General features: G+C 42.6%; 1 protein-coding gene across 2 annotated transcripts in view; it reads left to right on the forward strand.

Moving 5' to 3' along the window:
* CPN1 (carboxypeptidase N subunit 1) overlaps positions 1-15128 on the forward strand; it is a 34397-nt gene continuing 19269 nt past the window's right edge. Inside the window, exons 1-3 of one of the 2 annotated variants that reach the window (XM_078077247.1) lie at positions 1-72; positions 7958-8132; positions 12331-12527. In XM_078077247.1, coding sequence (XP_077933373.1) covers positions 12360-12527 — 168 coding nt within the window. In that variant the 5' untranslated portion in view covers positions 1-72; positions 7958-8132; positions 12331-12359. Of the gene's footprint in view, positions 73-7688; positions 8133-12330; positions 12528-15128 lie in introns of those variants that run through there. The other variant, XM_036065104.2, reaches the window with a different exon arrangement.

The raw sequence follows: 15128 nt of genomic DNA on the forward strand, positions 1-15128 counted from the left end.
TGCTTTTCTTTTTCTTTAGAGCCATTGTTTGGCAACTATTATTTCATCTTATGAAGAGACATTTTTTGAAAGGTAAGCAATTCCTTTGGCTTTATTTCAACTTTTTTTTTCTGTTAAGTATAAGAAATATTCAATATAGTAATTTTTATTTTTAAAAGCATAAAGTCTATAACCCCTTTTTTATACAATTACTGATCTATCCTTCTATTTTCAAATTCATTTAACAAACATTTATTGAGCACCTAGTATGTGCTAAGCATCATTCTAAGCATTGAGGAAAAGCAGGGAAACAAACAAGACAGTAATCCTGACTTCACACAACTTACATCTTAGTAGTACATACAACAAACAAAAAAAGAAACAACTAACTACATAATATGCCTTTAGGTAATGAAAGTATTACAAAGAAGAAATTCTGGGGCCGCCTGAGTGGCTCAGTTGGTTAAGCGTCTGCCTTCGGCTCAGGTCATGATCTCAGAGTCCTGGGATCGAGCCCCACATCGGGCTCTCTGCTCAGTAGGGAGTCTGCTTCTCCCTCTCCCTCCTCTGCTCCCCCTGTTTGTGCTCTCTCTCTCTGTTAAATAAATAAATAATTAAATAATCTTAAAAAAAAAAAAAAACAACAAGAAATTCTTTTCTTCTGACTCCAAAGCGGCCAGGGACTAGTTTAGGTAGGTAGGAAGATCAGGGCCAGCCTCTCTAAAGTGGTGGTATTTGAGCGTGAACTTAAATGATGTAAAGGGAGAAGCCGCACAAAGATGTAGGAGAAGAGAATTCCAGGCAGGGAAAACAGCAAGTATAAAGGCCCTGGGGCAGAAATAAGCTTAGTATGTCCAAGGAATATAAAGGACATTGTTACTGTTGCTGACTAGGCATGTATGAATTTTTTATGTTAAGTACAGTGGGAAATCACTGAAATGTTTTGAGTTAGAAAGTAATTTGATTTATGTTTCCCAAACTCTGGCTATGGTATATTTAATAAAACTAGTGGGGCAAAAATAGAAACAAGAATATTCGAGGAGACTATTGTCATTATCCAAACAAGAAACACAGGGTGAAGCTATTGTCATCATTCAAGCAAGAAATATATGGTTGCCTAGCCTAGGATGATGGTGGTCAAGGTGAGAGAAGTAGTTTCCAGATATATTTCAAAGCAGAGTCCATATTACTTGGTGACATGAGGAGTGAGATAAAAAGAAGGATTATGGATGAGTCCTAAGTTTTGGCCTGAGAAATTGGGTCAATCGTGGTAATATATGCCAGTTGGAGGAGGCAGAGGAGAGAAGGAACAGATTTTGAGTCATCCCAATAGGACTGACTGTCACCAACAGTGGTTATTCCTAGTTGATGGGGTTTGGGGGTAGCACCTTATTTTTACCCTTATTCTTTTCTATGTTGTCTACATTTTTATAACAAGTATATCTCCTTTTTACATAAGCATATAAATACATTTCAAAAGAGAATTCTTTTCAAGGACCCTTAAGAACAGGAAGCCAAATTGGAGGCCATTTCATAATGTAACCAGGCCAATGTGATAGTTCTGGCATTGTAGAAAGCTCTGGAGTCCGAAAGCTAATTTAATCTCCAGATTTGCCAAACATAAGTTATATGATCTGGGAAAATCATTTAAATGTTAGGGGTTCTCATATATGTAAATGGGATATAATGGTCCCCCAAGAAAGATTCAGGTAAAGATCAGATGGGGTTATGTGAGTAAGAACATTGAATCATTCCATCATTCACTCACTCAGTGAGTATTTGTGGGGAACCTACTACATCCAGACCCTGCTCTAGTTGTTAGAGACACATCAGAAAATAAAAGAGATCAATTCTCTACCCATGAGGCGTTTATATTCTTACAGGGAGAGAAGACAATAAACAGAAAAATACACAGTATGCCAGATGTTAATAAGTGCTTTGGGGAAATATTAAGCAGGGCAAGGTGAAAGGGAGTGCTGGGGGCAGGACTGGTTTCTCCTCATCCAGTTGACCCACCATCACTTGGAGGCATTTGTAGACACAGTTTGTATCTGTAAGGCTCTGCTCTGGCTTCACAGACTGGAGGGGGTGGGTGCTATTTGGCAGGAATGCCTAGTAGAAATCCTAGTGGAGATGGGAAGTGGACAGTTGGAAATATAGTTCTGGAGTTCAGAGAAGTAGGAGCAAGAGACCTAAATGTGAGAATCATCAGCTTATATTGGGATTTGTGGCTGAGATCATCTGGGAGTAAGCACAGGTAAAGAAAAGAAATCCAGGAACAGACCCTAGCAGACTCCACATGGTTGGGATGAAAAGGAAATAACGGGCTCTTCCCTCTCAAAAACGTCCCCAAACACTCCACCATTTTTATTGGGTCAACATCTGCTCATTCAGATCTCAGATCTTAGTTCATACATTATTGACTTCCTTCATTCTTTAATTTATCTAACACGTTGTCCAGGGATTACATGGTGAACAGTAAAATAAGTTAGTCTTGGCCTTCACTGAGTTTGCCTTCTACTGGGGGAGACAGCCAATAAATAAATAAACAAGAAAAGAAATAAGCAAGATAATTACAGACAGACAAATGAAATTCTCTGATTAAAATAAATGGGCGGTAAGACCAAGTATAACCAGGGGAGGCCTATTTAGATGAGGTGATCAGGGGAAGGTCCCCAGGTCACAAGCTGCAAGAACATTCCAGCAAGGAGAATTGGAAGGGGCTTGGTCTCTCCTGAGGATCGCCTTCCCTTACTCTCCACCCTTGGCCAGGTTCTCTTCACCCTGCTCTCTCATAACACTTAAAACCCAAATCTCTGAGGGTGGTTGCTGATGTGAATCTGGACATGTGGTTCATCTATAGGTCCAGCCCACTAATATTTATTTAGCAGGTTAAATGATGAGATTGCTCTGCAGAAACTCAGAGTTACTGCTGCATGATAGAAAGAAAATTTAAAACTAAGATACCTGGAGGTGTGGGTTGGGAACCCACAACCTCCCCCTTCTCTCTCTCTTTCTTCCCCCCTTTCCCCACTCCCTCTCTCCTTTGTGTAGGGTCTAGGGAAGAGTGACATAAGGAAGAAGGATGACTGCTTCCCACCTCCCTACTTGATGTGAATATCCTTCTACCTCTTCCTGCTCCTTTGCAAGTTTTCATGTACTCCTTCCTTTGCTCACATTTCCCTGGTGGGAACTTACTTCTCCTGCATATATGTATCCACTGGAATTGGTTGAGTAGAGTGTTGGGCTCACTGCCAGGGGGTTGTGGAGTCCAGACCCTCCCCCACTAGTTAGTTATGTGACTCTGGGCAAATCCCTCCTCTGAAATGGGAATTACTGCACCCTCCTCCCCAGACTTTTGTGTGGAAAATATAAGGAACGAGTTGGTACCCTGTAGGGCAATGGAGAATTGTAAAATAGTGGAGACTTCTTGGTCCAGACAGGGGCGGCTTTGAGGATACTGAGAACCCAGAAGAAGGAAATGCCTAAAATTCGCCCTTTTTCTCACATCTCATCACCATGGCTCTGACGCTCCTGCCCTCCTCTTTTACCTGGGTAATCCCTCTATCTCAAGATCAGCTGATAAACAATCTGAATTCCATCTGTAAACTTCATTGCGCCTTGCCACATAACATCACATACTCACAGGTCCCAGGGATTTGGATGTGGACCTCTTTGGGGGCCATTATTACACCTATCTCAGGGGGAGACAGGACCCTCTGATCTAGTTCAACTCCCACATGCTGTCCCTGACCCTCCCAAGCTAAGTTAGGTGACCCTGCTTAATGGTCCCCAGTGGTTACATCCATCACTTTCCCCCCAGTGTTGTGCTTTTTCATCTGTAGCTTTGAGGATAGAGACTGCCTTTTTCACTCTTGATTGTCACTTCACCAGAATGTAAGCGCCCCACGGGCAGGAGTCTTGGTTGGTTTTATTCTAGATCAAAATAATAGATCAAAAATAATAATAGTAAAGCTGTTAGCCTTTAGTAGTAAAGACCTTATGTATATATTTGTTGAATGAATGGATTATACTGCCATCATCTAGCATGGTCTCTAGCACAGAACACATGCTTCATGCTGCTGCTACTACTATTAATACTGCTAATAATATGCACTGAGCCCTTGCAGTGTGCCAGGTACTGTGCAAAAGGCCTTGCATGCATCATCTTAGCTGATCCACCCAACTCATGAGAAAGGAACTTTTTCTTCTCCATCCTATACAGAAGGAAACTGAAGTTTAGAGAAGTTAATTAATTTGCCCAAGGTCAAATGGCCTAAGAGGGAGTTGAACTTTTTTTAAAAATCATATCCTTATGCATCATGCTAAGTGAAATAAGTCAGACAGAGAAAGACAAATACTGTAGATCTCACTTATATGTGGAACCTAAAAAAGCCAAACTCATAGAAACAGAAAGTAGAAGGGTGGTTGCTAGTGGTTGGGGGACGGGTGAAATGAGATATTGGTCAAAGGACACAAACTCCCAGCTGTAAGATGAATAAATTTGGGAGATCCAATGTACAGCACGGTGACTGTAGTTAACAACACTATATTATATACTTGAAAAGAGAGTAGATCTTAAATATTCTCACTACATGCACACACACAGATAACTAAGTGAGGTGACAGAAGTGTTAACTGACCCTATTGTGGTAATCATTTTGCAACATATACATGTATCCAGTCATTCCATTGTACATCTTAAATGCACACAATGTTATGTTAGTTATATCTCATTAAAGCTGGAAACTTTTAAATATCATATCCCCCTGACACACAGGCTCCTTCCACTTCTAGTTATTTTGAGAGGCATTGCATGCACTCCAGCTTTAGGGCACATGTTCGGGTATCAAAGTGGAATTCCAGGGAAGGAGTGTCAACCCCAGCTCTGATATATAGGGGGTATTCCCTGTTTACCACAACCCAAAGTTCAAACAGGTGGGGCGGGTACATCCCTCTGCTAGAGAAGGGGGGTCATCTGTTTAGCATGAGTGAGGTCCCCATAATAACTCAAGGCACATTTGCCAGAGAAGTGGCAATTCTTCTGCAGAGGAACAATTTGGGCTTCTCTGAGGGCCGCCAAGCCAAACCTCCAGTAATCACAGTAGATGTTGTCCTAGAAAAAGGGCCTAATGTGTGAAAGCGTTAGTAATGCCTTCACAGCCTTCTCTCTTGATTCACGACCTGGGGTGTCAGGATCTCATCAGAATTATTAAGGATTTTAGCAGTGGGTGTAAGGCAGCAGCACTGTGATACTAAGAATTTGGTACTTATCTTGGGCCAACCCTCTGGACTATGTGTGAGCTAGACTGGCCTATCTAGATAGTGTTCACCCAACATATCTAAGAGGAAATAGTGGTCTTTACTGACAGGTTATATAAGCATAAGATTCTCTTGGGAAAGTTTGCTAGAGATAGAGCAGCAGGATGCAAGCGGAAAAGTCAATATTGGGTTTGTTCGTTCGTTCACTTACCAAGTGTGCACCTGTGCCAGGCTCTGCGTTCGAGGCTGACAACCATCCTAGAGAACAGGAGCAGGGTGTCAGTGGGGCTGCCGCATATCCGAGCACCTAGCACAGTGATAAGTGCATAATAGGCAAAGCAATAAGGATTGGAAATACGAAGACTGATTATAGTAGCAATTGCAAGGGGAGGTGAGGAAGACCCAGGATTGGGAGCTGGGTTAAGCTACCTGGGGAAACAGCACGAGCTAAAGCAGGAAGGCAGGCAATGAGGGCATGCTCAGAAGACAGTAGGCCATGTGGTGAGGCTGCACTGGGGTGAGGGGCAGGATGGCAAGTCACAGCTGGGCCTGGTAGGAAGGACTTGAAAACCAAGCTGAGGCATTTGTACTTTACACTATACCATATGAAGATCCACTGAAACTTTGTTCTTTGAAAACAGGTGTAATTTATATGCCATAAAATTCACCCGTTTTAAATGTACAACTCAATGATGTCTAGTAAACTTACTGAGTTGTGTGATCATCACCATCATCCAGTTTAGAACCTCCTCATCACTCCAACAAGATGCCTCATGCCTGTTTACAGTGAATCCCCATTCCCATCCCCAACCCCACGCAATCACTAGTTTGCTTTCTGTCTCTGTAGGTTTACTTTTGCAGGACATTTCATGGAAATAGAATCATTTTATATGTGGTTTTTCGTGTTGGTTTCTTTCACTTAGCATAGTGTCTTTGGAGCCCATCCATGCTGCAGTGTTCAATTATATGGATATACCACATTTGATTTCTCTATTCACCAGCTGATGCACATTTGGGTAGTTTCTACCTTTTGGCTATTATGAGTAGGCTGCCATAAACATTCTCACGTGCAAGTCTTTGTTCTCTTGGCTAGGTACCCAGAGTGGAATTATTGGGTTGTATGGTAAATTTATAGTTAACTTTGGGAGGAGGGGCTTACTTCATTATTTTTATTTCTTTTTTCTTAAAGCAGCTTTATTGAGATATAATTTATATACCAAAAAATTCACCTGCTTTATGTATACAATTCAATGAATCTGTAAATTAGTGTATTTACAGAGTTGTACAATCTAATTTTAGAACAGTTCTAGCACCTTAAAAAGACAACTTCTACCCACTTAGAGTCACTACATTTCCGCTCCCAGCTCCAGGCAACCTCTTATTTACTCTGTGTCTCTATACATTTGCCTCTTATAAACATTTTATATGAATTGGATCATGTAATTTGTGGCCATTTGCATCTGACTTCTTTCACTGAGCATAATACTTTTAAGGTTCATCCATGTTACACAATATATCAGTATGCCACTCCTCTTTATTGTCAAATGATACCTATTCTACAGCTACGCCGTATTTTGTTTCTCCATTCACCAGTTAATGGACATTTGGATGTTTCCACTTTGTCTGTTTTGAATAATATTGCTACGAACATTCATGTACAGGTTTTCGTGTGGATGTATGTTTTCATTTCTCTTGGGTAGATACATAGGGATGAAATTACTGGGTCATGTAGTAAGTATATATTTAACCTTTTAGGAAACTGCAAGAAAACTGTTTTCTCTAGTGGCTGCAACATTTATTTTCCCATTGGAGGGTTCCAGTTTCTCCCTATTCTCACCAAAACTTGTTATTGTGACTTTTTGATTGTAGCCATTCTAGTGGATATGAAGTGATTTCTCATTGTGGTTTTATGTTGTATTTCCTTTTGACCAATAATGGTGACCATCTTTAAATGTGCTTATTAGCTATTCATATATCTACTTTGGTGAAATGTCTATTCAAATCTTTCGCCCATTTTTGAAATGGATTGCTTGTTTTATTATTGTGTTGTAAGAGTCCTTGATGTGTTCTGGGTATAGTATCAGATTTATGAACTGCAATTGTTTTCTCCCCACCAGTGGCTTATCTTTTCATTTTCTCAGTGGTATCTGTTGAAAGATGTTTGAGAGGGAAAAGGGACAAGACTCTGAGATGTGCTTCAGAGTCTGGCAGCTGTGTGTGGGATTGATTGAAATGGACAGAGAATTCTCATTAATACATCTCCTTAAATTGTAATATAGGGAATAAGCACAGGCCAAGTTTCTCAAAATTCTCTGGGAATCAAAGGGTTATAAGCAACTATTTATTGAAGCTTGTTTACAGTCCAGTTAATCAGTAAGCCAGAATCAGTGAAACTACCCATTCTGGGGGAGTACAAAAACCTTTCAAAAGGTTTCCCTGGATGAGGAGAAGCCGAGTGATGGGGGAGGAGAGATGTGTGGCTGCTCCAGAGCTACATAAATAATTTCCCCTCTGAACGGGACAGTTCTGCATTTCCTTGCCAGGTTCTGTCAGACTGGTGTTTACTGGCGGGAAACTAGGAAGAGCTGGTTCTTGGCCCTTGGATTTTGACAGTTGTTGGGAGAGGTGGAGCCCATTTTAGTAGGTCTCTTTGAAAAAGCCCAGCAAGATGTCAGGCCTGCTCTCAGTCTCCTTCCATCTTCTCCTTCTCTTCAAGTTGGTTGCCCCGGTGACCTTCCGCCACCACCGCTATGACGAGCTTGTGCGGACGCTGTACAAGGTGCACAACGAATGCCCCTACATCACGCGGGTGTACAGCATCGGGCGCAGTGTGAAGGGGAGACACCTCTACGTGCTGGAATTCAGTGACTACCCTGGGATCCACGAGCCCTGTAAGCCCTGAGCAGTTGTTGGAGTGGATGGGGCAGGACCCTTCCCTTACAAATCCAGTAATTGGGGTGGTTTCTGAGGAAGTCCATGGACCCCTCCACCTATAAAATATCACCTCTTCCTCCAGCTGTGCTAAGTCTTTCCCTACTTAGCCCTCAAATTGCCCTTGCTTTGGGGGAGCTGCAGCCCTAATTCAGGCTCTAGTCTGTTCTTCTTTTTGAGGTTTTGTTTGCTCAAGACCTTCATGGTAAAAGGTGAGTCTTCTTCCCTGCTCCCACCCCATCCCCCTGCCTTCCCTCCCATAACTCTTCTTTCTTCTGTGCTATTTTGCTATCTTTATTCAGTGCTTCAGGAAACACAAGCAGAAACAATTAGCTCTTCTCATTCTGCCAGGAAACCTCAAAAGGTTTAGGGATATCTCTCTGGGGAATGACAGCGTGATAGTGTATGGGAACCTGGAGAGAGCTTGAGGTTTTGGGTATTAGTTTTATTCATTGGATTACTTTTTGTTAGTTTGTTTCTATTATAAAAGCAATCTGTGTTTAGATTGAAATAAAAATTAGATAAAGAAACAAGAACAAAACTCACTCATAATCCCACCACTCACAGATGATCATTGTTAAACATAGTGATGCATATCCTTCCAGACTTTTTTGTATGCATGTTTAACAACCCCACAACACACATATTTTTTAAATAAAAATGGAATCATACTAGAACTGCTTTTCTCATCTCATCATCTTTTATAAATAGTATCCGTGTCCATAAATGTACATCTACAACGTATTTTTGGGCTGCATAATATTCCATTGCATGGTTGTAGGTAACTCTTCATTGATTTATAGACATTTAAGTTATTTCTAATTTCTCACTTCTTTACTTACAGCAATTGTGACATCCAAATTATATCAGTTCCTCCTTCATCTTGTCAGCTTCAAATCTCTCTCTTCCTTTCCACTTCCACATCCCCCACACTAGCCAAACACCATTACAACCTGCCTAAAACATTGCACTAGGCTCCTGACTCTTGTAACTCCTACCTGCCACCACTCTCTAACCCTTCCATTTAGCACACAGATGCCAGAATACTTTTCCCAAATACTGATATAATCCTCTCACTGCCCTCCTTAAAATCCTTCGGTGACAACCTCACACCCAGTGGATTCTGTCCCTGACAGCTTCAGAATGTTACATGGCCAGTGGGGAGGGCAAGGATGGGGCGGCGCTGGCTTAAGGAAATCTATGCCATTAAATGAGGATAAGGACTTTGCTTTGAAGCCACTCTTGCATTGAAAGCACCATGCTTTTGGGGGTGTATGTTCATTGTGGATACTTGTGGGTTAGGCCCTCACTCCCATGCCCCCTTCCACTGCCTAGCATTCAAGGCCTCCTTGAGGCTTTCTCATCCTATGCTAGTCCTCACTAATCTCTCTTTTCTCTGATGCCCTATACTTCAGCTGTTCATCCATTCACACATTCATTATTCATTCCACAAATATTGCCGATGATGCCGCTATCTGCAAGCACTTTTGTAGACTCTGAATATACAACAAACAGAGAATAAAACAAAGACCCCTCCCTCAGGGGCCTTAATTCTATCAGTGTAAAACTGGCAACAAGTGGGTAACTAAGTGAATATATATTGAATCAGATGGAAAAACATGCTATAGAGAAAAATAACCTTGAAAAGAGAGAGAATGCCAATGCCGGGGAGGGGGTTGTTGCTGTTTAGGAAAAGCTTCTCATTTGAGGTGATGTGATGGAGCATGCTGTACTATCATTGGGGAGGAAAATGTTTGCAGACAGAGGGAAGAGCAGGAGTGTGCTTGGCATGGTGAGGAACAGCAAGGAAGCCCCCATGGCTCCAGCAAGGTGAACAACAGGAAAGCAAGGTCAGAGCTTGTATGGTTGGGAATAGGGCTACTGGGCAAGAGATCATGTGGTGCCTTATAAGCCTTTGTAAAGATTTTGGCTTTTAGAGTAAAGTGAGAAGCCGCTGGAGGGTTTTATGCAAAAGAATGACATGATCTGACTTAGGATTTTTAAAAGAGCACTCAGAATAGGGATACATTTGTAAAAGACCACTCAGAACGGGGGTCAGCAAACTGTAGCCTGAGGGCCAGCCCCCTGTTTAGGTAAATAAAGTTTCACTGAAACACAGCTATGCCCATTTTCTTTTTTTTAAAGTAAACTCTACACCAACGTGGGGCTCGGACTCATGGCCCCAAGATCAAGAATCGCATGCCCTACTGACTGAGCCAGCCAGAGACCCCCGCCCATTTGTTTTTGTATTGACTGTCTGCTGTTGCTGGAAGAGTCGAGTAGCTAGACAGAGACAATATAGCCCATGATCCCAAAGTATTTACAATCTGGCCCTGCACAGAGAAAGCTTGCTGACCAGTGACTCAGGAGAATAGATTTTACAGGTGGGCAGATGCAAGGGGTTCGAGAAGGAGATTTCCTGTAATAAACCAGGTGTCAGCATATGGGGCTTGAACCAAAATGATAGCAGGGGTTGTTATGAGAAGTGGTTTTATTCTGGATAAATGGAAAGTGGGGACAAAGAATTTTATATCGAGCACCTTTAAGTACAAGACATAATGCTGGGTTCTATAGGGCAGTGGTTCCCAGACTTTTGAATTTCACCTAAGATTTTTGTTTGTTTGTTTTGTTTTTAAGAAGGTTGATTGGATCAGGGCTCCTTTTTTTTTTTTTTTTAAGATTTTATTTATTTATCCGAGAGAGAGAGAGATCATGAGCAGGGGGGAAAGGTAGAGGGAGAAGCAGACTCCCCACGGAGCAGGGAGCCCGATGTTGGACTTGATCCCAGGACCCTGGGATCATGACCTGAGTCGAAGGCAGACGCTTAACCGACTGTACCACTCAGGCGCCCCTGGATTTCACCTAAGTTTTAAAAAAAATTGTTTTAATAAATAAGAGAGATTGGAAGGGACAAACATAGATTTTCCAGGTTTTATTTTGCTGAACAAGGATGTTGAAGAATACTGTCTGCCATCTGCTATCACCATCCTTTCCTAAAAGAAGGGATATTTTAATGCCAAGAAAAATAAGAAAGACATAATCTAAGATTAAAGAAATACCCTAAGATTTAAAAATACACAGTATAGAAAATTCACTACACAACCCTTGTGGGTTATAAACATTCCTTTGGGAAAGACTGCTGTAGGTATACTAAGATAAATACAGTGGATTGTATCCTAAGGAAAATGAAAATGTGCATACATTGCGAAGGCCAGGTCTAGCAAAGGAAACAGGAGATGTGCAAAATTAGGTAAAACTCAGAGTAGAAAATGTTAAGTAGTAAAGGGAAGTTCAATAACAAGTTCACTCCCAGCAGGGAGAACCCAAGATGCCTTCTCTGAGTGAGTGACATTTGAACTAAGCCTAGAAAGACAGTGAGGAGGATTTGGAAATGTGGAGATGAAGAGGTCCAGAATCAGAAAAGTCATGGAAGCAGGAGAGTGTGGGGTGGAGGAGAAATCAAGTGGCAAGAGCTGTTCTCCTTTTTAAAAGGAGGCAAGCATGATTTTCTTTAAGTGGTTCTAGAGGCTCTTTTCCTGCCCTCAGTTCTTCCTGCAGTTGAACAGTTAGCACAGCCAAAGAGAAGGCCTAGAATCACTCCTTCCTCCTCTGTGCCTCAAGACATGGCATTCTCAGATGTATTTTAGTTGTCTTGGTACCAGGCAAATTAAGTTTTGAACTGGGATGTTTGGGAACTGTTATGCCATAACCTAGACTTTATATAAGCAGGTCTTGGGAAAACACCATTTTTACCCTGAGAAGAGTTGTTTCTGAGAAGTACCAAGCTACTATAGATACCACCTGGGCTTAGGGCCTCCAGCTTAGTAATTAACTAGGTGACCTACAACTAGTTACTCAGCTGCTTCCATTCCTCCCTCTTCCTGAGGCTAATCATGCCTTCTTCACAGGTTTTCTGTGAAGATCAGAAGTAATGAACACAGTGGGGGTTCCAGGGCATGGGTTTCTGTAGCATTTATCATTGCAATTTGTCCAAAAGGGCCTCAGGAATCACTGGAAAAGACCCAGCAGAAGCGTAAGATTTTCATTTATTCATTACGGGGAAAGAGGGAAAAGGTCCCTCTGCACGGTGAGGAGTCCTTGGCACTTGCAAGCTTTCCCCATCTTCTCTCTTCCTGCATCTTCTTCTCGCGCTTGCAGTGGAGCCGGAAGTCAAGTACGTGGGAAACATGCACGGCAACGAGGTGCTGGGCCGCGAGTTGCTGCTGCAGCTGGCCGAGTTCCTGTGCGAGGAGTTCCGGAACGGGAACCAGCGCATCGTGCGGCTGGTGGAGGGCACGCGCGTGCACATCCTGCCGTCCATGAACCCCGACGGCTACGAGGTGGCCGCTGCCCAGGTACCGAGCCCCAGGGCGGGGCCCTGCGCACAGTCCTCGGGGTCCCGCTGCCAGTGCTACCGTGTCATCGAGAGAAGGCCGGTGGATCTACGACACAGTGTGGAGACCCGGGTTCAGCCCTGTGGCAGCCTAGGCGGCGAACGTGGGCTCCCTCCGAGTTTCGTTCTCTCAACGCCTTTCCCCGCGGACCTCCCGGTTTTATTGTGCGGATCAGTGAGGCAGGGTCTGTGACAGTGCTTCCTAAACTGGGAAATATTAAACAGGTGTGAAGGGCTCTCGCAAAACAGACCTCCTTCCCTCGATTTTTAGCTTCGAACCCTGCACACTCTTCTCCCTCCCACGTTACACTCCCGTTTGCATTTGGGGGGGAATAGAACTAGCTTGTCCCAGAATTGTGCGGTAGGGGGCTAATTCTAGATTCTTCATGCTATGGGTTATATTTCTTTTTTTTTTTTATTGAGGTATAATTGACATACAATATTATATTAGTTTTTGGTATACAACATAGTGATTGGACATTTGTGTATTTTGCTAGGTGAATACCATATTTCTACACGGCTTTTTCCTCTAGTAGTATAGTACTCCACCTTTAAATTATTCTAGAATTACATTGTGCAGGGGTCTATGGGCTTTTACTTCATCTTCTGACATAAATTCAAAATGTCAGTGTGCCTAACTTTAAATCAATGATTTTGTGTGTGTGTGTGGCTGTGCATCAGAATCATAGGTGAAGATTTTTTGAAATACATATTCCTAGCTGCCCGCCCCCCCCCCATCTACTGAATTAGAATTTTTCCAGGGTGAAGCCAGGCATCTGCCTTACACAATGGATATGTTCCTTTAAAAGCTGTGTCTAAACCTGGTTTGTTTGGGATTTTGGACGAGGGGGTGGGGGGTTATAAATTAAAGAGGCTTTTTTCCCAATTTAAAAATATGTCTATTTGAGGTAGTCTTGCAATTTTTTTTTCATTTTTAAGACTAGATTTCACTACTTTACTTTTTAAAAAATTTTTGTTGTGTTAAGAACAGCCAAGATGAGATCTACCCTCTTAAGTGTACAAGACAGTATTGTTGACTATAGGTACAATGTTGTCTCCAGAACTTAGCTATCCTGCTCAACCAAAACTTTATGTACCTTCATTAGTAACTCCCCAGTTCCCCCTCCTCCCAGCCCCTGGCAACCACCCTCCACTCCCTGATTCCATGAATCTGACCACTCTGTCTCATACAAGTGGAACAATGCAGCATCTGTCCTTTTGGCCCATCCCATTTTAAACCTACTTGAGGATAGGGCTGGGGGGGTGGTGGTGGTAAGTAGAGTCAGGGAGGGGAATGGAGCCACAAAACATAAATTTGCCCCTTGCAATCTCACAACTTCCTGCCAACACAACTCAACAAATAGGAAAAGAAAGCTTTGTTCCCCCACTGGAAAATCAGAAAGGTGCACATTAACATCTCAAGACTTGAGTTTCCAAAGTAGCAGGAATATTTGAAAGAGATGTGGGGGGGAGACCTCCAGCCTGGCTGCTCTCCTTCTACTGGCCCTTCCCACTACTGCAGTGGGGAAACTGGAGAATGTCAGACTTGCCCACATCTTTTGGGGAATGAGGTGGGGTGGCAGAAAGTGGGGAAAACCCCTGCCAGCCCCCTAAATCCTAGAGCCATCTCTGGGGAGCCAGTCACCTTTGCTCACCTGCTGTGTACTTGTTCAGAGTGAGCAGATCTTGAACCTGAGCCCAGGAGAGGCCCCATCAGGTTCTCAAACTTGCAGAGCTACCTGCCATACCCAGAGGAAACCTGTCTGCATGGCTACACAGGGGAGACCTGCCTAGTCACCAAACTTTAAAGCTACCTGTAGATAAAACAGAATAATCTCCCCTTTCCCCATCCCACCAAAGATTTCCAAATCTTAATCCCTAGAACCTGTGCATATGTTATGTTACATGGTGAGGGAGAATTAAAGTTGCAGATGTAATTAAGGTTGCTAATCATCTGACCTTAAAATATCCTGGATTATTTGGATGGGTCCAGTGTAATCACAGGGATCCTTCAAATGTGGAAGAGGAAAACAGAAGGTCACAGTCAGAGAGATTTGAAGATGTCGTGCTGTTGGTCTCGAAGAGGAAAGAAGGGACATGAGCCAAGGAATGTGGGTGGCCTCTAAAAGCTGGGAAAAACTGGAAACAGATTCCCTTAGAGACCTCAAAAGGAACACAGCCCTCCTGACACCTTGATTTTAGTCTTGTGAAACCCATTTCAGTCTTCTGACTTCCAAAACTGTAATAAGCTTGTGTTTTTTAAGCCACTATGTATGTGGTAATTTGTTACGGAAGGAGTAGGGAATGAATGAATATACCACCTACCCTGCTTATGGGAACTTTCTGTTAAGGAAACTCCTCACCTGCTAGCCTAATGACCTGGTGTGAGTGGTAAATCAACTGAGAAGTAAATTAACATAGCTGTTAATATGGACAGTTAGGAGCTACATCAATATGAATGCACAAGTAGTGAAAAACTCCTGGAAATGTAATGAAAATCATTATCTCATGGAAGTGAAAAATCAAACTCCCGATTGAAAAATTACATAAATATTTCCCCCTG

The sequence above is a fragment of the Halichoerus grypus genome, chromosome 7, assembly GCF_964656455.1.
Source record: "Halichoerus grypus chromosome 7, mHalGry1.hap1.1, whole genome shotgun sequence".
NCBI classification, from domain to species: domain Eukaryota; kingdom Metazoa; phylum Chordata; class Mammalia; order Carnivora; family Phocidae; genus Halichoerus; species Halichoerus grypus.